This window comes from Nicotiana sylvestris, chromosome 5 (assembly GCF_000393655.2).
Source record: "Nicotiana sylvestris chromosome 5, ASM39365v2, whole genome shotgun sequence".
NCBI lineage: Eukaryota > Viridiplantae > Streptophyta > Magnoliopsida > Solanales > Solanaceae > Nicotiana > Nicotiana sylvestris.
This window is the reverse complement of record NC_091061.1, coordinates 157302208-157325699: the sequence shown is the minus strand read 5'-3', so window position 1 is coordinate 157325699 and position 23492 is coordinate 157302208. Positions and strand designations below refer to the sequence as shown.

At 35.3% G+C, this 23492-nt stretch overlaps 3 protein-coding genes across 3 annotated transcripts; all 3 read right to left on the bottom strand.

Moving 5' to 3' along the window:
• Nucleotides 1-455: 455 nt before the first annotated feature.
• On the bottom strand, nt 456-3016 carry LOC138869544 (uncharacterized). Its single transcript, XM_070147169.1, has 6 exons — nt 2854-3016; nt 2454-2739; nt 2012-2295; nt 1485-1852; nt 1002-1400; nt 456-854 (listed from the first exon to the last, which is right to left on the bottom strand). The coding sequence occupies exons 1-6, from the start codon at nt 3014-3016 to the stop codon at nt 456-458; spliced, it is 1899 nt and encodes a 632-aa protein (XP_070003270.1).
• Nucleotides 3017-7422: 4406 nt separating this feature from the next.
• On the bottom strand, nt 7423-17920 carry LOC104211360 (exocyst complex component EXO70A1-like). Its single transcript, XM_009760402.2, has 12 exons — nt 17488-17920; nt 16434-16529; nt 14703-14908; nt 13496-13744; nt 12651-12789; nt 12372-12584; nt 11018-11223; nt 9469-9666; nt 9290-9389; nt 8469-8578; nt 8234-8380; nt 7423-7974 (listed from the first exon to the last, which is right to left on the bottom strand). Exons 1-12 carry the CDS (start codon nt 17674-17676, stop codon nt 7857-7859), a joined length of 1971 nt encoding a protein of 656 aa, XP_009758704.1. The 5' UTR covers nt 17677-17920; the 3' UTR covers nt 7423-7856.
• Nucleotides 17921-21123: 3203 nt separating this feature from the next.
• Nucleotides 21124-21576, bottom strand: LOC138869543 (uncharacterized mitochondrial protein AtMg00240-like). The gene has a single exon (XM_070147168.1). It carries the CDS (start codon nt 21574-21576, stop codon nt 21124-21126), a length of 453 nt encoding a protein of 150 aa, XP_070003269.1.
• Between the last annotated feature and the right edge of the window lie 1916 nt (nt 21577-23492).

Below are 23492 nucleotides of genomic sequence, written 5' to 3'. Positions count from 1 at the left end.
TGCTGAAAGATATACTTCAGACTTTTATGGTCAGTATAAATCTCACAAGTTTCACCGTATAGATAATGTCTCCAAATTTGTAGAGCAAATACCACTACAACCATCTCCAAATCATGTGTAGGATAGTTTTTCTCGTGATTTTTCAATTGTATCGAAGCATAAGCAATAACACGACCATTTTGCATGAGAACACATCCTAATCCCACCCTCGAGGCGTCACAGAATACTGTAAATCCTCCAGAACCTGATGGTTAGGCTAATATTGGTGTAGTGGTCAAACATGTTTTGAGTTTTTAAAAGCTCTGCTTACATTCCTCCATCCACTGAAACTTTGCATTTTTCTGCATTAGCTTGGTCAGCGGCGCTGCTTTTCTGGAGAAATCCTGCATAAAACGCCTGTAATAGCCTGCTAAGCCTAAAAAGTTGTGAATCTATGTAGGAGAAGTAGTTCTGGGTCATTTCTGCACAACTTCAGTCTTCTTAGGATCTACCATAATTCCATCTTTGGATACAACATGCCCCAAAAATGCTACCGAGTCTAGCCAGAATTCACACTTCGAGAACTTAGCATAAAGCCGATGTTCTCGCAATGTCTGCAACACAGTCCTGAGATGATTCTCGTGTTCTCTTTGGCTACGAGAATATATCATGATATCATCAATAAATACTATTACAAATCTATCCAGAAACGGCTTGAACACCCTATTCATTAAATCCATGAATGTCGTTGGAGCATTAGTCAGTCCGAAAGGCATCACAAGAAACTCATAGTGTCCGTATCGAGCCCTGAAAGCAGTCTTGAAAATATCTTTATCTTTGATTCTAAGTTGATGATAACCAGAATGAAGATCAATCTTTGAAAAGTGGGAAGCTCATTGTAACTGATCAAACATGTCATCTATATGAGGCAAAGGATATTTATTACGTATTGTTATCTTGTTCAACTGCCTGTAGTTAATGCACATTCTCAGGGATCCGTCTTTCTTCTTTACGAACAGTACTGGTGCACCCCATGGTGATACACTAGGTCTAATAAAACCCTTATCTAACAAATCTTGTAACTGTTGCTTTAGCTCCCTCAACTCTGCTGGTGCCATTCGATATGGGGGTATCGATATGGGTTGTGTGTCAGGTAGCAAATCAATACCAAAGTCTATTTCTCGTATTGAAGGCAATCCTGGTAAATCCTCAGGAAATACATCAGAAACTTCTCTCCCTACTGGTACATTTTCTATACTAACTGTTTCCTTTCTTGTATCATTTAGAATAGCTAAGAGACCCAAGCAACCTTTCTTCAGAAGTCGTTGAGCCTTCAAAAAAGATACAATTTTGCAAGTCTCTGGAACCTGACTCCCTCTTAGAATAAAACTGGGTTCATTTGGTATCTCAAACTTAACTATCTATGCATGACAATCGACTATAGCATAGCAACAATATAACCAATCCATTCTCATCAGCATGTCAAAGTTAATCATATCAAGTACAATAAGGTCAGCTAGAGTATCTCTACCCTCAACCCGAATCTGACAAGCACGATACACGTATTTAGCTAATAGAGACTCTCTAACAGGAGTAGCAACTAGAAAAGAATCATTCAATAGACCGGGTTGTCTACTAAATCTCAAAGCAAAGTACGAGGACACATAGGAGTGGGTAGATCTCGGATCAATCAACGCAAGTGCATCAAATGAACAGACAGAAAGAATACATGTAACCACTGCATTTGAGGCCTGAGCATCCTGTCTAGTAAATGCAAAAACTCTCGCCTGACCTCTACCAGCATTGCCTTGTCCTTGATTCATAGTAGCACGGTCTCCAGCACCTTGACCTCTATTTCCTGTACCTGTAGCACCTGAAGTATTACGAGTAGTCTGAGTCGGTGCAGCTGACTAACTAGAAGTTTGGTTGAAATTTCTCGGAGGCTGAGGGCAATCCCTCAAGTGATGTCCCAATTGGCCATAACGAAAGCACTCTCCAGTTAGAACATGACATTGGCCCAAATATGATCTACCACAAGTCTGGCAGACTGGAGTAGTGGCATATATCTGCCCAGAATTACGATGTCCAGAAGATGATGGTCCCCTATTACCTTGTCTGTAATGTGGTCTGTATGTGGACTGTGAAGACATGTGTGTCCCTGTCTGAGAACCCTGTTGTTGTTGTTGTCCTTGATTTCCTGCTCTTCTATTTTCACTAAAACCACCACTGAAAGCCCCTCCCGTCTTGGCCTTCTTACGTAAATCATTAGCTGCACACTCCTCACGTCCCTTGTTTTCAATCTTTCTAGCAAGTCGACTACATCATAGTAGGATAAAGTCTTCATCTGTGGAGCTACTGCAGTGTATAGACAATCAACCAATCCATCAACAAACCTCTGAATTCGAGCTTCTTCGGTAGGCACTAAGTGAGGAGCATATATAGCCTACTTACAGAAATTAGTGTTATATGTTGACAAATCCATATCTGGAGTCTGAACCAATCTCTCAAAGTCTCTAGCATATTGTTGCATCAGACTGTCTGGAAGAAAATGATTCTTGAACAACTTAGTGAACTCGTCCCATGTCAGTGGTGCTGCTCCTGCTGGCCTTCCTAGCAATACTGTTTCATACCATGTGTTGGCCATATCCTCTAGTTTGTATGTTGCGAGCTCCACGCCTCTCTCACTAGAACATCCAAGAGCACGTAATGCCTTGAGTGTCCCATCCAAGAAACTTTGAGGATCTGCTGAATTATCAGAACCTGTGAATTTTGGTGATTTCAATTTCAGGAACTCGTGTAGGGACACTTCCTTATTCTCGAAAGGCTGAGTCTGTGTAGGTGCTTATGTCTGTAAAGTAGCCTGAGGAGCTGAACTTCCGCCCTGAGTAGGCATCAATGCCTCTAACATATTCAATAACCTTGCCACTGCATCTGCAGGTAAGGCAACAGTAGGTACAACGGTTGGCACTGGTGGTGGAGCGTTCTGAACTCCATGCTCTTGTACTTGATTTGGCATAACAGCTTGGGTTTGACCCATGTTCCCAACTTGAGGTTGAGGGGCAGTCTGTCTTCTAGTTTGATGAACCCCAACTTGACCCCCCCCTCCTCCCGGGTAGCACCACGTCCAGTAGATGAGGGTGTGTGTGTCCTAACCATCTGCAAAAGAAATATTCCAAAGTCAATCTCAAGTTATCTCAATGCACGATCAAAGAATGAAAGAAGGCAAAACATTCCTAGATATTCAGTAGCCTCAAGATCATAAGTATGGGCGCCTACATACCCATGAACAAGACTCTACTAAACATTGCTCTATGTCTCGGGACTTAAAGCCTAAGCTCTGATACCAACTTTATCACGACCCAATTAAGGATCGAGACCGGCGCTTAGGAGCAAGTGCTCGCAAGTAAGCCTCATCAGTATTTTACAGAAAATCGGACAGAGTTTCCCCTATTTTTGGACTATCCCAAAAAACAATTCTGTCTCAAATCAACAACCAAACACCCTAATAGCAATTCAAACAATCGACAACTTATTAATTAACCAAAATAGTCTTCACCATTACTAATCAACCCACTAACAACCAGAAATACTAATTTATCTCCGACTTTGATAATAAAGAACGATACTCGACATAAGACTAATAGCAAAATAATACTCATGACACTAAAAGAATGACTATGGAGCGACTCTAAGAATTCAAAGAAAAGACCATAACAATTGATAAAAATCTTTGCCCACGCGAACAAGTGCGAGGCTCACCAAGAATTCTCAACATGTGCGCTCTAATTAACGAAATCCCCGCATGCGTCAACTTTTGTCTCTATAAAAAAAATTAGCGGGGAATGAGTCGCTAGCTCAGTGAGTAATAACACTTAACCACAACTGTTTTTATTGGGGACAAGTGAGAAAACATGCTAGTATATCAAACAAAAAATAACATAAAAATGCCCTTTCAGAAACAATAACTAATTTTCAGTCTCGTCATGCTTTTCTTGTAGTATAATACAATTAACAGTTCGGTAATAAGCTCGGTAACCACTGTCTAATATCAATATTCATATTTGGGAGGTTTCAATAAATGAATCATGTAATCGGTATAACTGTGGACTTCTACACAAGAAGTCAAATATAACAGTAGTCCCTACTCGAGGAAAATCGGTAATGGTATGTTAGTTCTACCTTCCCACTAGCGAGGGTTATAACGGTAATCTGTAATTACAAGGTGCACCAGGTCTAACGAACCCGCCGTTATCTACGGGATCCTTCAATGTCTACTCCCATTTATACTTGTCTCTGTAATCCGTATATACTCATAGAAAATATTTTAAAACAATATAAGGCATTTCAGTTCTTATCAAATCATATAATTTCTTTTCGATAACAGTAAATTCAGGTAACGGTAAAACAGATCTAGTGACAACGAAAATATTTAAAACAACGGTAATCTTCTCAAATAACTATTTCGGTATGATATCGAGTAAAAGACTTGTCCCACATGCAACTTAAAATAATCGGTAACATATTCATGTTAAAAATCATGTGTAAATCATGCAAGTTATGAAAATACAAATTGCGGTAAGATTACTACTCACAGTACTCGTGCCGAAATATCAAATGGTTCACCTCGAGCAATTCGTACAAATTCCTCCAATCAATCTATAATTACATAATATCAATTTTATGTTAATCTCCTTATTTAGGCTAGTTCATAGCTAATTTAGAATACCCGACCCTCGAGGTTTCATATTTGACTCTTAATTCGCCGAATTATATTTACCCACCTATGAGTAATTACTAATCTATCAAGTCCAACATATTCATATATTTTATTAATCCAATTCATAAAGTTCTATTGATTCTTTAGGAAGAAAATTCTCAAGTGTGAATGAACTAGTGTAATTTCTATTTCTCTGTAGAATCTCCCAATCATGAGAATCAAAATTAAAATCTACCAGAAAGAGAAGCTCAAGCTATACCCGTAAGACACAATTCGTGCTTAAGATTCCTCAACAGATTGCCAAAGATTAACAAAAATTTATACATATCTTTCCTGGTTTCACTGACTTTTGCCAATCTCCTTATTTAACTCTAACCATTAAAATATATTCTCAAATTTATGGAATAAGTTCCTGAAGATTTGAACAAATAATGGATGGAAATGGCTTCTTTTACGGTATCAAGCTTTTTTCCCAACTCACCTTCTGTATTTGTTTTTGATTTTTCGCTTTAATTCTGACTCGTTCCTTTCTTCTTCTTTTTTGCTTCTGTTTGGTTTTACGCAGCAGAATTGATTTTTGTTGCAAGAGAGAGGGGCTTCGGCCCTTTCTTCCTTTTTCGTTTCTGTTAGCTAGCGTAGGGCTTGCCCTATTTAATCTTATTTGTATTTTTTGGTAAATTACGTAATTACCCTCTTTCTTTTAATGAGTATTACAATTATACAACTTATCTACAACTTTCATACATTATTTCTACCCAGTTATATACAACTTAAATATAATTTTTATATAACATTTATACAATATTGTTCAACTTTCATATAATATTTAAATAAAATATATATATATATATATAACTACAGCAGAATATAATTTTTCTACAACTTTACTGCAATTTCGTAAGTATAATGTATGTCATGTCGTCGTCTTCTTCTTCTTCTTCTTTCAATCTGAAATTCAGCCAAAATCAAGTCTAGTCTTTACCAAAATACCCTCAAAATTGAGATATAAACTCCAAATAATATTCTCAATTGTTTGCAACAACACCCAATCCAAACAAATAATGGTTTTTGAAAATCCAAATTCGAATTCAAAGCTTCAAAGCTTTTTAATGGTTGTCAATGGTGGAATTGCTGCTCTCTTTTTCTTTGCTTTACATTACTGGAATTAGGGATTGGGAGATAGAGAGAGACGTTGAGAGAATTCTCAATTGTTTGCAACAATACCCAATTCAAACAGATAATATTTTTCGAAAACCCAAATTCGAATTCAAAGCTTTTTAATGGCTGTCAATGGTGGAATTGTTGCTCTCTTTTCCTTTGCTCTATATTACTGGAATTAGGGATTGAGAGAGAGAGAGAGAGAGAGAGAGAGAGAGAGAGAGAGAGAGAGAGAGAGGGGAAGAGAGAATAAGGATGGGAAATAATTGATTCCTAATATAAAGGGATACTCATTTAATTCCTAAAGTGTATATAATTGGTAAATTTGTATATAGAATATAATTAAATTGAAACTTGAATGGGGAGAATAATAAAATTCCAATAGCGTATAGGTATGTAAAAATCCCTTTAGGTTCTCTTACTTATACTTCTTCCGTCACAATTTGTTTGAATCTTTATCATGTTGATTAATGTTCGATGTAAATTTGAACATAAGTTCTTAAAGTTTTTAAAAATAAAATTTATACATTTAAAATTTACATAAAAAATATTATAAGTCATAATAGTTAATAATTTAAAATATTTAAAAACTATTTACAAAAAATATGGTCAAATAAAATTTGTTTGCTTCTTCAAATAATAATAATAATTTTATTTTTTATGAAACAGAGAAAGTATTTATGGAGTACTAAATTCGCCTGTCTCAAAGACCCACTAAATGACGAAATTAACATTTCTTATAGAAGGAATTATTTTTTTTCCAAAGCTGAACTTGAAATATCTTACAGTACTAAGAATGTAGGAACCGTTAATATCGTACCGCTCTTAATTTGATGATGGTTTGGCCCTTTCGTGTTAAAGTCTTGTCCACCTTCTAGTATAGTCGGATCTTTCTATAATATCATCCCTATATAATCATCATTCACTATAAAAGTCGAGTTTTTTCGGAACCGAATATTATATTATGATATAATATATGTCCTCTATAACAACACTTTACTATAACAGCAAAAAAATTTCGTAACAAACAAGATTGTTAAAGAGAAGTTTGACTATACTTAGATATTTGAACAATTCCTCATTTGGCGATGAAATACTAGTAACTACACCCGCTTATCTTAGTAATGTACAGTTTCTTGAGTGAAATGTTACCCAAAAGGAAAATTGTTAAAAAAACAGTAATGTACGATTTGTTAGGTGAAATGTACAGAAAAGATGTACAATTTGTTAAAAGAAATCATATACTCTTGAATTACTTATGATTTCGACCAAATCAAATTGCCAAATAAAGCGTCCTAAAGAACAATACAAAAGCATATTTCAAGGAAATTATAAATCCCCCGCAAAGATCTTTATCTCACCACGAAACATTTTTAGGTTATGTTTGACAGGCGTTTAAATTTCAAGGATTTAAGTTAACATTTGACTTAAATTCAAGTAATAAATTTAAATATGATCATTTTGCGCCGCTATCCAGGGGGCAGGGGTGTAGCCTACTGTCCATAACTTTCGACACAAAATATAAATACATAGTATTGAAAGACCTACTAAAATCTCGACAAATCTCATAATTGAACCATAGTTTAAATGAATTTAATGCTGAAATTGTAAAAGTTGTTAAATATTGGATTAGGAGAACCCAGTTAGCATTATTACTTCAATCGTAGAATAGCTGTCACAATTCCCCAAAAAAAACGCAAAAAGCCTATATGAACGAATAAAGACAAATTTTTCTGTACAAAATGTTACATGTCAAACACTTGTACCACTAGAGAAAATTAAAAGAAAACACTACATTTTACAGTTCTCATATCATATGTACTCTTGTCACTTTTATTTCCTGAAACTTTTCTTGCAACCTGCAGATACTACACCACAGAAGTAGTAAACAAAGAACCAGATGGCCGCCATCAACTCGGCGAAAGAACTCAATCAGGTAACAACTACGTTGCGAATCAGCATAAGATAGTGTCGAATGAAGCTAGCTTATTTAGTCTGAGGTTCATCGTTTTGGCTCATTCAACGTCTTACCCTCGAAAAATTCACCAAGCATACGTTCAAGATCTTCAGCCGAGTACCTGATATACTTTTGGGGATTCTTACCATTCTCAACCATTGGCCTATTGCAAAAAAAAATACATTCAATCAACACAATAAGAATAATTGCTACTCGCAAAAGAAGTAATGCTTACATACAAAAAAAATTACCAGCCAAACTGACTAAACATAAAGTTTGAGGCAACGAATTTTGGATGCTAATGATCACACAGTCGAAATGTATCAATTGATCAACAATCCTCTTGTGATTCCATATCAAGTATTTTCCAAAAACCATCATGCCAAAAATAAATACAAACGAAATTGGTTAAGATATCATACCCAAATCGTTTGATGAAAGATCTGTATGCAGGCAGTAAGACTTCAGCAACTGCAAGCCTCAATGATTCTCGTAACTCGGTGTCTGGGACTGTCCATTGACTTTGTCTTTGATGAAGCTCCTCGAATTGAATATTGAAAGTCTTCAACCTGTAAACAATGACCAAATGCTTAACGGACTGGAACGAAGATTATTTATTTGATCATGAAGTTAGCCTCGGCTACAGAAATGAAGGACCTTTCTTTTACAAGCGCTCTTGAAACTCCACTGCTATTTTGTCCGTCTACACCCATAGAGTTACTGCCCCCAGATGATGTTAGCCCTTGAATCGAGAGGCATTGCAGAATCTACTTCAAAATAAAAACAAGTTATTGACTATGTTTAGTTTATGCAAGAACAATCTTTTCAGATAAGTTCACTCAATCCTAGAATCCTGGAAGAAGAACGCAAATCAAAATAACCAGGATAATTGCACGAAAAATCAAAGAAGAAAATACCAAAAAATGATGATGATGACAACGATGCATAAAGGAAAAGCGATCGGTTAGTTTATTGTGCAACTTTTCAACAATCACATAGTTTATACCACATGGAAGTGCCAAAGATTTCGTGTTCTAGTGTTTTGGTGTTTTGCCAATATGCTTCTATCTATTTGAGAGGCATTACTTGTAATATTTAGTAGTGTTCCCTTTGTAGGAGACATATTTTCGGAAACATGAAAAAAAAAAAAGAACAAATAGTAAATACCACCATAGAAAATTACATAAAAACATAAAGTAATTCAAGTGACCGTAATTAGACATCACAAATGGAGCAGCAAATAAGAGAAAATTAATGAAGATAATACCCACACATACCATCATGTCAAAAGTTAATCACTTAAGGTATTATCACTAACTTAACTTCAACTTTGAATAGCATTAATAAATGTTGCGGATCAGAGAGTAAGCTCAGATTTTAATATTTTGTTGCTTCTTCTCTGTCTCTTTTTTTTTTTTCCTTTTTTCCTTTCTTTCAGAAAAGAAATAATGCAGAGGGAGAGGCAAGAAAATCAATACCTTTGCCCAAGCAATTCTTTTGTACTGATTTGCATGTTGCTGTACAACTCTCCGGTGTCTTTGAACCCAATCATCACCTAATAAATCCTTGGCTTCAGACCTAGAAGGAAACAAATTATAAGCACCAATTTCCAAGAAATTATACTAATACTGAGGCAGTCACCGAGCATGTAACGAACCTGCGAACAGATCTGACCATGTAGTGAATATTGTTCATAAGGAACAAGTTAGTAAGAGCTGGATCCTTATACTGCTTAGATTTCCCATCCAAATTGGTTTGAAGAGCTTGCATTATGCGCATTGTGACGGAAGCTAGTTGAGAATTTGAATCTCCATTTTCAAACTCTTGGAACAGTTGTTTCAACGTTGATTGATAGCTGAACAGAAAGAGTCACACAACTTGTCAGGTTTGGTTATATTTAGCTTCAAACAGAAGTATATTTAAATGTTTAAGCAGAGAAGAGGTGTAATAGATGAGGACAAGAACTCCGCAGTTACACATCTAACAAACATTTTAACAAGTAAAAGCTCATTTATCTCCCTTCGTATCAGATAGTTATAAAGCACGAAGCATTGTAGCCGCTAAAACTAAATAGAAGCACAAATAGCCACTCTACCCACAGAAACCATTGTAAATAATACACAAGTAATGTTTGATTCTTGCACTCTCGAAAAATGGCGGATCCCTTTCACACTATTCTTGCTGGTAACTCAACCAGTTGGGAAAATCATATGTAAATTATATCATCTTTTGGTGTATTATTTTTTATAACCTTATTGCCTCACCCTGCATCCCCTTTATGGTTTCTTCCTTATATTTTTTGCAATCACTGCCGGAAACTTCCTACCTAGAGCATTTTTTAATTCCAAAGAAGGAAAAATCAAACTCTCTTTTGGATCTTAAATGTGATATGTTCTTTATTAGCAAACATACAGCGGTTGCTGTTGCTCCATAGCACCCACATCACAGGCATTGCTCCATAGCACCCACATCACAGGCATTCACAGCATTTAGAACAATAGTCCATACCCTCTGGTTTCCTTTTCTCACAACATTACGTCCACTAGCATGCTCCTTACCTCTGAGGCATCAGCCAACTCACATCAAGCCAAAAGCTTGATTCCAACAACTGCTTTACAATCTTGTGATGCAGCAATGTGCGAGTTCCTTAATATTTTATGGTCAATTTTGCATGTAAATTCACAAAGCTAAAAGACTCTTCCACTCAACCCTAGTGCTCTGCTTTTGTGACTAGTGTTTTATAAATATCTAAATGCCTCAGGACCGAAGCTCGTTATTCATACACCTCACTTCTAGATCGATAGATCTGCAACTTGTCTTTCTAATGCATTTATTCGTGAAACCATCAACATCCATGAAACTTTAAATCGAGCATCTTGTACATCCACTCCTTCCGCGGAAAAAACAATCACGAGAACCACAGAATGCAAGACATGGTAGTTTGAACTAGTTTCACACAATTCTCCCAGTTGCAGAAAACTTCTTATTTTAGCGTTCCTGATAGAAAATGACGACTCCTTCAGAAAAACAAACTTATTCAAGTTCTTTTTTCCCAAAGAAGTCCCGTTCCGGCACATTAAAGAGATAAGCTGGATAAAGCACACTACAAGTTGTTCCACTAGCTAGTGAAGAAACATGGTATAGTAGTATCAAGAAGCTTCTAATTATATGAATATAAGAAACATCATTTAGTTGAGACAACTTACTCAAACAGGAACTTCACATAATTAATCACATAGCTCGTCAAGGGATGGACAGTTCCATCTGATACGGCGGTTTTGGTTGCATCTTTCTCGACAGCTTCTTCAAAATCACGAAAGGTTTCTTGGGCTGTCTGAGCAAGTCGCTTTGACAAACCAAAGGCAGATTCCCTGATTTCGTTGCAAGATTTACCTCTAAAAAGTGATTCAATCTGCAGAAAATCCACAATATTCATGTGTATTAAACCAGAAGGCTGATAAAAGATTACAAAGTTGACAAAGATGAAAAAAGATACACCTAAAACATTGTGGGATGCATTAGAAAGATATAGGATGCAACCAGAGAAATGCAGCAGACCTCGAAGAGAGGCCTTTTTTTTATAAAAAAATTCCCTCCCAAATTAGGAGGATCTATAGTGTTTCCACATTTCTCCTCCAGGGTGACTCGAACCCAGGACCTAATGGTCGTGGGTGGAGGTGCGTTACCAACTGAGCAAGCCTCACTTGTCCTAAGAGAGGCCTGTTTAAGCCAAAATAAGTCAAACGGCATTCAGCACAAATATATACACACATACTGGATCAAACTGTTCCTTTTAATTGTTATATATGGATCAAACTGTTGTAAGCAACATACAATCATAATTCAGTCTTACTATTTGTTGTCACTTTTTTTTCCTTTTTTTTTTAATAAAAAAGTTATTACATAAGGGCAGGGGAAGGGGAAATGGGGAAGGGGATAAAAAGGTGGGGAATCGAACCCTCACCACCAGGCACCAGGTGAAAATTCAGGTAGCCAACCAACTGAGCTACTACGATTCCGTGTGCTTACTTCACTTACACCATACTTCTCTAGTAGGACTGATATTCCATTTGTTATTGTCATATCATCACCATGTTTTCAGACCATGCAAAATTTCATTTGGGGCCATATCCATTTAATAGTCAGTAGTCTTTCAGCAATAGACTGGCATAACTTGAGAATATTATATCTTCCGGATGGTAGGCAGCTTTTAAGCCTACAAGTATAAGGTAAGATGGAACAACCGTATAGAAGCCCGTACTACTTTATCAAAGAACCAGGAGCATGCTTTGGCTTAATTATCAATCATGTGAGTCAAGTAATATATTAACATCCTCAATTAAAGAGCGTTATCTGTAGCAAATATCTATTAACAACTTGCTTAAACTATACAAGGTAACAATTAAACCACTGTCACTTGTCACCACGTTAAAGACATTGATACCTGATTGAGGACTTCAGCAACAAAGGTTTAATGAAAATTTTAGACTATATTTTACACTTGACTTTTTCCACTTTGCCACAATCTAATAAATCAAAGCTTGTCGCTAATGTTCATACCTCTGAATGAAGTTCCCGCATTATTTCATACATATCTAGAAGCACAAACAACTTCTCAGGTGATCTTTTGCTTTTGGCAATTGCATCACCAAAACTAAGCAGCACAGCAACACTCCCAGTAGTAACTTCAGCAAAACATTGATCTTTGAGGTGCTCAAATCCTTCAAACATTTGATCACAAACTTTTCGCTCCGCAGCAAATAACAATTTGACCTGTTATCATAAGATAGTCAAATGCCAATTTTTTCCAACTTACTGAGGTTGTTAGAGAAAACTTACAGCAATCCGCATAAAATGAATCCAGTTCCCAATTTTAAATTCCAGAACTTCCCATTGCATCTTCTGGACATCATCTTTGCTAAGTTTTTCCACTCCCAACTTGCGAAGACTTTCTTCCAGAACAGGAGAACGGGTATCCCTGTGGCAGCAATTTATAAATTGAAAGAATGAGAAAAGAAGGCAACAGAGGAACTAAGGAAGCATTGCTTTAACAGAAAATTGATGCGACATGTATATAAGAATCTTCATAATACTACAATGAAGTTCAACAACAAAAACACAAGAAACTTTTTATACAGACAGCAATAGCAAAAGGAAGCACCATGTCCACTCCATAACAAGACTTAATTCAAGGTAATGATACTTATACCTCACCCTTTATTATTTCCAACTCAATCTTCCAATCTCAGGTCAATCACAATATAAGAACATCGGCAGAAACAAAATGCTTCCCGTCAACACAGAGAAGGGCATATTCTACCAATCCAACGACGATATCCCATTATATGACTCCATTAAAGAGACTACAAACCTGCATCTCCCCCCCCCCCAACAAAGCAAAAAAGAATCATGTCATTCCTTGACAAGGGATCCAACTTGTGCATTGAAACTAGGTTCATGAGTAGGGCTGTATCTCTTAAACAGTAACATTGATTTCAAGAATCACAACCAAAGCAATTATTTTGTTCTTTTTCTTTGTTTCTTCAAATTTCTCAAGGTTTACCAGCAAACCTTATTCTGGCTTAATAAAGAAAGGATTCAGCTTTTTCACAGCAGTAGGTGGATTTAACATAAAATTGTGATTGCTCAACATCACATATAACGGTTAAATAACAGATATTTACCTGTATATTTTTACCAGCTGTTGTTGATGACCAGCTTGAACCATCTGTTGGACTAGATCATGCAGTAGCGGCAGGATCCTTGGAGGGATAAGAGTTGGTGGTGTATAGACGGTATTATCTGTTCCGTTATTATGCTCAGCATGACTACTTGACAAATGGTTCTTACCGTTAGAGTCTCCTGGTGATCCAGATGATGGTCGCATTGAATTTGGAAGGCATTCAAAAAGACGTTCTGGTTCAACAGGTTTGCTGAAAAAGCAGAACTCAGATTTAGTCAAAGCTCAATTGAAATGCAAAACAATGGCACAGCAAGTAATGAATAACAGACACGGACGAATATAAAGCCCCCCCCCCCCAAACCCACGGTCCACATTTCACCACTGCTCAGTTTGCAATAGTTTGCTGAAAAAGCAGAACTCAGATTTAGTCAAAGCTCAACTGATAAGCAAAACAATAGCATGGCAAGTAATGAAATAACAGCATACACACGGACAAATATAAAGCCCCTCAAATTTCACCACTGCACAGCGAGCAGCGGAGTATAATGCAAAACTATTGCAAAGCAAGTGATAACAACATGGCCAAGACAAATGTAAAGCCGCCCACACTTCTGGTAGAACTTACTATGATACACAACACAACTTACCCTACTTTTAGGGAGAACACAGCCTATGACCTTGAGGTCTTTGGGCCTTAACTTTTACCACTAGAACAGAACTTCATTGGTGAAACATATTCAGTGTATATCCATTGACCAGAGTGAAGATCAAAAACATAAGCCCAAAAATAGATTGTGAAATGGACAGTTACATCTTTATGAGAAGACTAGTAAGAAAATGCTTGAGTCTCAAACCCAAAAATGTTATTAGTCCACAATAACAGCCCACATAAAGGCTAACTTGAAGAGTAACTGAATACTTAGTTTCCATATATTTTTACAGCTACAATTTACATGAAAGTTAAGAAGTAAACTATAATCATTATGACCATTGATAGTCGAATATTGAAAAATCGATAACCCCCCAAATAAGGAATGAATGGAGAGAACAAAGAAAAGGAATAAATGGAAGAATAGGAGAAGGTGTCGAGACAAAATTATGAAATATATACTCTTTCCGTTTGGATGAGAAAGAATAATACTTTGAATGGTTTACTTTCTATAAAAAGAATAATAATGATACTTTGAATGTGAAGAATGCCAACAAACCTGTAAGAAGACAACAGCTGCTTAAACTCCTCTTCAAGCTTTGAAATAGCCTTAGCAAGTAAGCTATTTGCGTTGTTGAGCACTCCATCACTACTCTTGAAGCTTTTGTTGTTGTTGAAGAAGCGAATGTTGTTTCTCAGTTGTTCAATTGCTTCAAGGTAACTTTCTAGGTCCTCGTGTGGACCTTTAAGTATTTTCGCCTCCGCCTACATGTGATGGAACCATGAGTTGAGCAGCTCCAAGTTGAAAAAAAATATTTCAAAAGTAACTCAATTTTGCATCAGACAAGAAAGAGAGGACTACATTTTGACGGTGGATCTTTCTTTTTCTCCTTATTTCCTTTTTAACCTCCAGAGAAGATTGCGTTTACCCTACATCTCTAACACAAAGAAAACCCCACAATCTGAAACCACATTCCAGTGAAACTCATTTGACTCTGGAAAAAGCTGTAGTGTTTACAGTTTACTAGTCAAAGGTAGCAATACCACCCATGATTCCCTCTTTCATTGCTGTCCGTAGAGATTCCAATTCCATAATGTCGAGTGCAATTACTAAAAACTGCTAATCGTCGTTGAAAAGATAGGATGAGGCAGGGTTCTCATATGCCCAAATTATAATGCTAGCGGTGAAACGAAATTCCTATGGATTGAATAGCAAATGTTGGCGTCATGATTACCTTTTTTATGGTGACAATAATTCCTTTGATCCAAATGTATCGAGTAACTATATTTTCTATTCCAAGAATTACAGGCAACAAGAATTAATGACTAATTCATACAAGTGTCCTTGAGAATAAACCCTCCAAAACATTAAAGTGAGGTGCACGGCAAGAAGGCGAGGGTGATGGGGTGCCCCTTTTGGTTGGTAGGGGGGAAAATGTGAAAGTGCTCATTTTAGGCCTTCATGAAGGAGAACAATACGTCTAAATCCTTTATTTCAAACCATGTGACCACTGTACCTCGGGGATTTCTTGGTCATCATTCATCAAAAAATAAAAAAGAATTGATCTAAATAGCCACTCACTCAAGACCTTAAACTAAAAATAGCATGTGGATGTATAATATATGTTTAATCCATATAAAATGTGTATAACCGTGTATAATTTGTGCATAATCTATGTATATCAGCGAAGAAAAATAAACAATGAATCCGGCCGGCTATTTGTGTCAAGATCCAAAAATTAAAAGCAATACTACTACATTGGCAGTAGAAGTGAATCACAAAGTTTGGACAAATTCCATCGAACAAATGACTGCAACTATCCGGCGAAATATTCTACAGAAGGCAACTTTTTATTAGTAAAAATCCTAAACTCGTTTTCTGTTCTTTTGCTAACATCTTTTACTAGTCAAAGCCAAAGTCAATTGGGGTGTACTGTAAATAAACTCAGCCTCAAACTACTCTCTTTTTTTGTTCTGGGATACATATGGATAATTCCTGCTGGTGAAATTTGAAATTTATTGTAAAATTAGGCACTATCCATATCATCTCCATATAAAATGACAATTAGTAATCATATTGATGAGCATCTGAAAGATTAGTTACTTTTACAAACCATTTTCCACACTGCAAGTGAACCATTAATCGTGAAATCCAAAAATATTCATCAGAACTCTAGCAACAAAGCACCAAAACTTTGCTACTAAATGCATGTCATGATTAGCAGAAACAAAACAAAAAATCCACCAGAATTGGACAAACCATTGAGACAAATCAGAAGTTAAAGCAAACCTGACGAGAAAGATCAAATTGGGACAGTATAACATCCGCAGCCTTCAAAGTTTTATCAATGTTCACATGAGCCTTCCGGATAGCATGAGTCCTAATCTACAGAGAGCAGATTGACTACCAATCAATAAATGGCAAAAACTGAATATGACCAAAAATGCTATTGCAACAAATTACCAAGTCTTGACCAAAATTAGATCAGTTGTCAGAATTCAATCAGCTCAGCTTGCCAAAAATGCCAATCTTGAAATGAAACATAAGCCAAAATCTCATCTTTTTCAACATTCAGATCCTTTCAAGCAAAAATAACCTTGGTTCCCAGCAAGTAGCACCCCCAAAAAAAGGAAAAAAAACAACAAAACCAACACAATAGAAAATGATACTTTGTTTTACATATTCAAAATTAGAGAGTTGTAAGAATTTCATTCAGCCCAGTTAGCTCAAAATGGAATCTAGAAATGAAACACGGCCCAAAATCTCATATTTTTCCACATTCAGATCCTTTCAAGCAAAAATCACTTTAGTTCCCAAGCAAGTAGCACCCCCAAAAAAAGGAAAAAAAACAACAAAACCAACACAATAGAAAATGATACTTTGTTTTACATATTCAAAATTAGAGAGGTGTAAGAATTTCATTCAGCCCAGTTAGCTCAAAATGGAATCTAGAAATGAAACACGGCCCAAAATCTCATATTTTTCCACATTCAGATCCTTTCAAGCAAAAATCACTTTAGTTCCCAAGCAAATACCCCCCACCCCACCCCCACCCAAATCCAAACTCACACATCACACCTTACTTTAGTTCCAAATTTGAATTAAATAGTTAGTTTCCATGTCTTTTTTGTTTCCCTTTTTCTCTACTAGTAACGACAGCTAGTAGTTGGTGGTTGGCACCAAATATATTTGGTAGCAAAACTAGATCCAAATTTCAAGAACATGGGATCTTCAATTTGAAACAATCAAAAAGATTAAAACTCTAGCAACTATTTTCTTGATCAAACACAAAAGAAGACAACCATAGGTATAAAAATCAAAGAAACAAACTTTAAGGGGTTACCTGGGTTGGACGCATAGCAGTTTCAAGAGCAGAAAGACGATGGTCAAAAGAACCCAAAATAGAAACCATGTTGTCTGTAATGGACTGACTCTTGTGTACTGCTTCTCTCATCTTTGCTGCTCTTTCACTTAACATATCAATACCCACTACTGCTATTCCTCCCCCACCTGTGTTTCTTGGCATACCCATCCTTTTTTTCCTCTCTTTTGGTGTGAAGACTTGTTCAACTTTTTCGCAAGAAGAAGAAAGAATAGGCAAAGAAATTGAGGGGAAATGAAAAGGGTTGTGTAAGGAAAGGAATGAAAGTAATAAATGAATAATAATAGGGAGAAGAAAAAAAGGATTAATGGTAGTTGACAATGGTGGACAAATGTATTGCCTGTGACAGGGTGTGTCTTGGTTGGGAAATGGATCCTCTATTCTTCTTTGTGTTGTCAAAATGATGGTCAACTTTGAAATCTATGTTACTTATATGGGATCTTTTTCTCTTGAAAGGGAATTACAATGGCACTTATGTATATTGAAGTGTTAGAAAATTATACTAGTTAGTATTTTTACCTATTACACTATGTTACAACTTTATTTTCTAGATTAATCAATTACTCCATATATTTATAGGCAGTTATCTATTCTGTAAATTATTTAAATCAAATAATATAAAAAGATTATGTTATTAATATGCTTTTCCTAAGCCGAGAATCTATTGGAAATAATTTTTCTACCTTTATAAGATTAAGGTAAGGTTATTTATACTAAGTTTGTTATTGTTGTTGTTATATGTTATCAATGTATATTATAAGTTAAATTGAAAGAATAAGGAGTTTTATTTGTGCCTTTTTTTGGGTATTTATTCATGGCTCCATAGTCAAGTTGGAGTTGATCAAAAACTCCAAATATCAAAAAAATGCATCTTTTAGTTACTAATTGAATTACTTTTTTATCTGCTGCTACTTGAATTATTTTAAACATAAATTTTACTGCCACAACATAAATATTCGATGAGTTCTTTTATGTTGTATTTAAGTATTTTCGTTTGTTTGTTAAATGATAGCACGTCTCAACTTACATGAAATTCATGATAAACGTGTGTAATATAAATGAAGTTAATTGCTATACAAAAATTGATAGGTGATGAATTTTATTGAAGCATTTACTTTTAAAAGGTCTTTTTCACGTATAAAACCTTATTATTGTCACCTAATAAATATATTCGTTCCTTTTTTTCACCTGATACATGATTTTTTAAATCTATTAGATTTTAGTTCGACTTTTTTCGGGAAAAATTCATATACAATCTTTGGTCAGAAACTCTATTATTTTAACTAAATCTTTGAAGCTTCGTAATTTTTAAGCGAATAGGAGATTGTCACTAGTGAAAAGCGATTGGGAGGTCTAGTGAGTGCTTTAACTCGGGTTGCGGACCCGTCTTGGTCTAGGCCTCCACATTGGCTCTAAAAATGCAATATAGGTGCAGATGTCTTCCTTACTTCGGGCTGCAGTGAAGCATGGACTATGTGCATAATTCAGCAGGTCAGGTTGTAGCTGCAACTTGTTCATTTTTTCGAGTTGTATCAATGTTAGGCATATGCTGAAATTATGGGTTCACATTTTGCTCTCATCTAGTTGATTTAACATTTTAGTGTCCCAAGTATAGTTGCATGTGATGCCCAGGAAACTGTGCTTTCTTGTAACTCCTCAACTGAAAATTTTACAGAGTTTGGAGTACTTTTAGAGGTTTGTCGTTTCTTGATAAGGAGAAATCCTAATATTTCTTTGGTTTGGGTCAAGAGGCAAGCAAATCTAGTTGTCCATTGCTTGGCAAGAATCTAAGAGGTCGTTTGGTAGAGTGTGTTAGAGAAAATAATGCATGCATTAAAACTTTGTGTATTAGTAATGCATTGTTTGGTACACTTTTTCACCCTATGTATAACTAATACAAGCATTAGTTATATACTCTATTTGGTATTATCCTATGTATAGCTAATGCATAGAAAACCATGGCATTAGCTATACAAAGGCTATTAATGCATGCATTATCATGGTTAAAGACAAAATTATCCTTAAAGTCCCTTAAGTTAAAGAATATGGAGGGCATTTTTGTAAACAATTAAATTTCTTAAAAATTATGTAATGCAATTTAATTTTTAATACACCACACCAAACAATGCATAAGAAATAATCTATGTATAACTAATGCTTGCATTATTAACCCATGCATTACTAATGCACTTTATTTAGCATTACTCTTTCCTATTGGGAGTATTCTCCTAGTCTTATTATAAATTTATTGGTTGTTGATTCAGCCCAATAAAAATCTTTGTTTGAGTTAAAAAAAAATGGGCCAACATATTCCGTGAAGTGAAATATTCTTCTATATTAAAGCACAAATTAGAAAAGGGATTCAATTTATAGGAGTAGCATCTATTGAGTGCAAAGAATTGTTATGCCTTTAATGTATTTCAATATGTTATAGCTGGTTATCAATCTTATTCCTTATGTCACTAATTCTCACTTAGTATGGATAGTTAACTGAAGTTAGTAATCGAAGAAACTTTAAAAATACACCCTCCAGTTCCTATAATAGTACCTAGAGAATGTACGGAGGAAACTTTAAGAAAACTAAAAAGTGAAATGTGTTTTTTATAGTTGGTTTATATATGTTCCACTTTATAATTTTACATACTTATTTGGAATATGCATTTAAATGTTTCAAACAATTTGCTTTTATTAACTTCCACTTTCAATTTTGAGGTGATGCACAATCTGCCTTCTCAAATTGATGTATATATATCAATTGTTGAATTCTATTAACAGAATTAAAGTTTATAGCATAGTGATAAAAGTGTTCAAAATATATTTTAGATCATGAGTTTGATTTTCAAATATTTTAGCATCATTTGTCTCATATCCTGTCTTCATCGCTGCCAACTACCAAGTCAGTTAATTCTAAATATGAAAGGGGTACCATTTCCTAATTCCAAAGGTAAAGAAAATTTCATAATTACTAGTCAAATAAATGTTCAAGAACTCAAGCTCATTTCGTACATTCATTTCAGTTCTTCCAATCTATTTTGTGGGGAAAAATTGAACTTAGGTATCCTTCTTGAACTGATTTAGGTTCACAATGTGAACTTTAGAAGAACATATATATAGAAAGAAGATCTAGATAGAATGCATGGATGAAGAAGAAAAGAAGAGAGAATCAGATAATCTTGAGAGGAGAAATAGTGTGTGTTACTCTCATACTTTCTTTTATGTACAGTTCGGTCCCTAACTTTCATATAGTACAGCTTTAGTCTTCAACACTCCCCCTCAAGCTAGGATTTAGTGAAAATGTTCATAACTCCTAGCTTGAATGTAAGATATTTATGTTTGCGCCTTGTTTAATCCCTTAGTTAGAATGTCTGCAGGTTGTACTCTTGTAGAAAGATATTGATATGAAACAAGGCCTTGAACTATTTATTTTTTTCTTATAAAATGGCAATCTATTTCTATATGTTTTGTCCTTTCATGGTACACTAGATTGGTTGCAATATGTATTGCAGATTTGCTGTCACTGTAAATTACAACCAATAACTTAAGCTTTTAACTCTTCTATGAGTCCTAGTATCCAAACTAGTTCTGCAACAGTTGATTTCATACTTCTATATTCTGCTTCAATAGAACTTCTGGATATATAGTAGTTTGCTTCTTCGACCTCCATGAGACTATAGAATCACCTAATTTGATAAGATACCATGTCACTAATTTTCTTGAATGAGCACAAGCTGCCCCATCTGCATCATAATATGCAGTTATTTCTTCTGATTTACTACTTGACAGTAAGATACCTTTTCCTGGTTCCCTCTTTACATATTTGACAATCCTTATAGCAGCCTCCATGTGTGATTTCTTTGGTTGGTGTAAGTATTGACTTAGTGTTTGAGCATTATATGAAATGTCAGGTCTGGACATAGTTAAATATAGTAGTTTTCGAATCAATCTCTGGTAGGCATTTTGATCAGTAGAAGGATTAGTAGTTGTGTTAGTTCTTGTTTTTGCTAGATGATCATCATATTCTTTGGTGGTCAATTTAATATTGACGTCCATAGGTGAAGATGTTGGTTTAGCAGCACTTAATCATAACTCAGAAATAAGCTCCAAAATGTACTTTCTTTGATGCATTAGTATACTTTGAGTTGTTCTAGCAAACTCAATACCTGGGAAGAACTTCAATTCATCTAGATCCTTCATTTTAAATGCTTGTGCAAGTATGTCCTTTGTGTCATGAATCAGAGTTAGAGTATCTCTAGTGATGAGCATATCATCAACATACACTAATACTAGAACTACACCTTGCTGAGTATGTTTCAAGTAGAGACTGTGATCATGTTGGCTTTGTTTGAACTCCAGTTTCAGCAGTGCTTCAGACGGTTTTGCATTCCACTGTCTGGGAGCCTGCTTTAATCCATAAAGGGATTTAAGGAGTCTACATACTGATTTATTCTCCCCCTGAGTCCTAAATCCATGTGGCAATTCCATATATATATATATATATATATATATATATATATATATATATATATATCATTAAGATCACCTTGTAGAAATACATTATATACATCCATTTGGTAAATGAATTATTTCTTCTGTGCAGTAAGAGTTAAGATTGTTCTAACTGTCTTCATCTTTACAACTGGAGAAAATGTTTCATGATAATCTATCCCCTCTTGTTGACTATATCCTTGGGTAACTAGTCGTGCCTTGAATCTTTAAATTTCTCTTGTAAACTTGTATTTTACTTTATAGATCCACTTATACCCTATAGGTATTTTGCCAGTTGGTAGTGAAGTAATCTCCCATGTATGATTTTTCTGTAATCTTCAATCTCATCTTTCATAGTATCCACCCATCTTGGATCGTTTAAGGCTTTTGAGTAGTTCTTTGGTTCTGTAACAATTAAAATTTTGGCAATGTAAGCTTGATGATGTGGATTTAGTTTGTCATAGGTTATGTAGTTGGATATGGCGTATGGAGTGTCTTTGTGAATGTTAAGTGATACAAAATCTTTCATCCATATAAGTGGTTGTCTTTCTCTTTGATTGACCTGTGATTCTACAGGATTTTGGGGAGTTGCTCTACTTGATCAACTTGAGTGTGGATTTGTTTGGGATCTTCATGAGGTGCAAGAACTGGTGATGGAGGTGTATCGATTGTATGAGCTTCTAGCTCTACAATTTGCTCAACATTTTGTGTAGTGATTTCCAGTTCTTTAGTTTGATGACTGTTAGGGACAACAACATTTAAGTGTTGTATGTCTTTTGTGGTATGGAGCTCTATGTAAATATATGGTTGATTTTGCGTAGTGTCAATGAAAATGGACTGATTTTGTAGTTTGTTTGTGCTGATAAGAAATGGGAAAACGATCTCTTTGAATATTACATCTCCATTGACAAAGAACTCATTTTTCTCATTATCATATAATATATATCCTTTCTGATTTTCTGCATATCCCATATGCACTGCAACTCTTGTTCTAGACATTATTTTGTCAGTTTCTTGCACATGTTTAGCATAGCATATGTATCTTATGACTCTCAAGTGTTGAATGGATGGTTTTCTTCTGTACAATTTCTCAAATGGAGACATGTGCTGTAATATTGAGCTAGGCATTCTATTTATGCTATGAACCGCTGCATAAACATTCCCCAGAATCTACTTGGTATGGAGCCTTGAAATTCGATGGCTCTAATGATTTCCAAAACGTGTCTATGCATTCTTTCTGCAACCCTATTATCTTGTATGGGTATAAACACATGTTTTTTTTATGAATGATTCCAAGTTTGCTGAAAAAATCATTACATACAGAGTTGACAAACTCTGAACCATTATCTCTTCTGTTGACTTTCGTAGCTTTATCAAATTATATTTTACTAAGCTAAACAAATTGTTGGATGAGAACACACACGTCAAACTTTAAGGCAAACAGATAAAGCCAAGTCATTCTTGAAAGATCATCTACCATA

Coding starts and splice junctions, on each gene's coding strand:
- LOC138869544 (XM_070147169.1), bottom strand. CDS start 3,016: ATGGGTCAAACCCAAGCTGTTATGCCAAATCAAGTACAAGAGCATGGA. Junction 2,740..2,853: donor GATGCCTACTCAGGGCGGAA/GTTCAGCTCCTC, acceptor CAAAATTCACAG/GTTCTGATAATTCAGCAGAT. Junction 2,296..2,453: donor CAGACTCCAGATATGGATTT/GTCAACATATAA, acceptor ACTATGATGTAG/TCGACTTGCTAGAAAGATTG.
- LOC104211360 (XM_009760402.2), bottom strand. CDS start 17,676: ATGGGTATGCCAAGAAACACAGGTGGGGGAGGAATAGCAGTAGTGGGT. Junction 16,530..17,487: donor CTGCTATGCGTCCAACCCAG/GTAACCCCTTAA, acceptor TGCTCTCTGTAG/ATTAGGACTCATGCTATCCG. Junction 7,975..8,233: donor TCTTTCATCAAACGATTTGG/GTATGATATCTT, acceptor TTTTTGCAATAG/GCCAATGGTTGAGAATGGTA.
- LOC138869543 (XM_070147168.1), bottom strand. CDS start 21,576: ATGGACGTCAATATTAAATTGACCACCAAAGAATATGATGATCATCTA.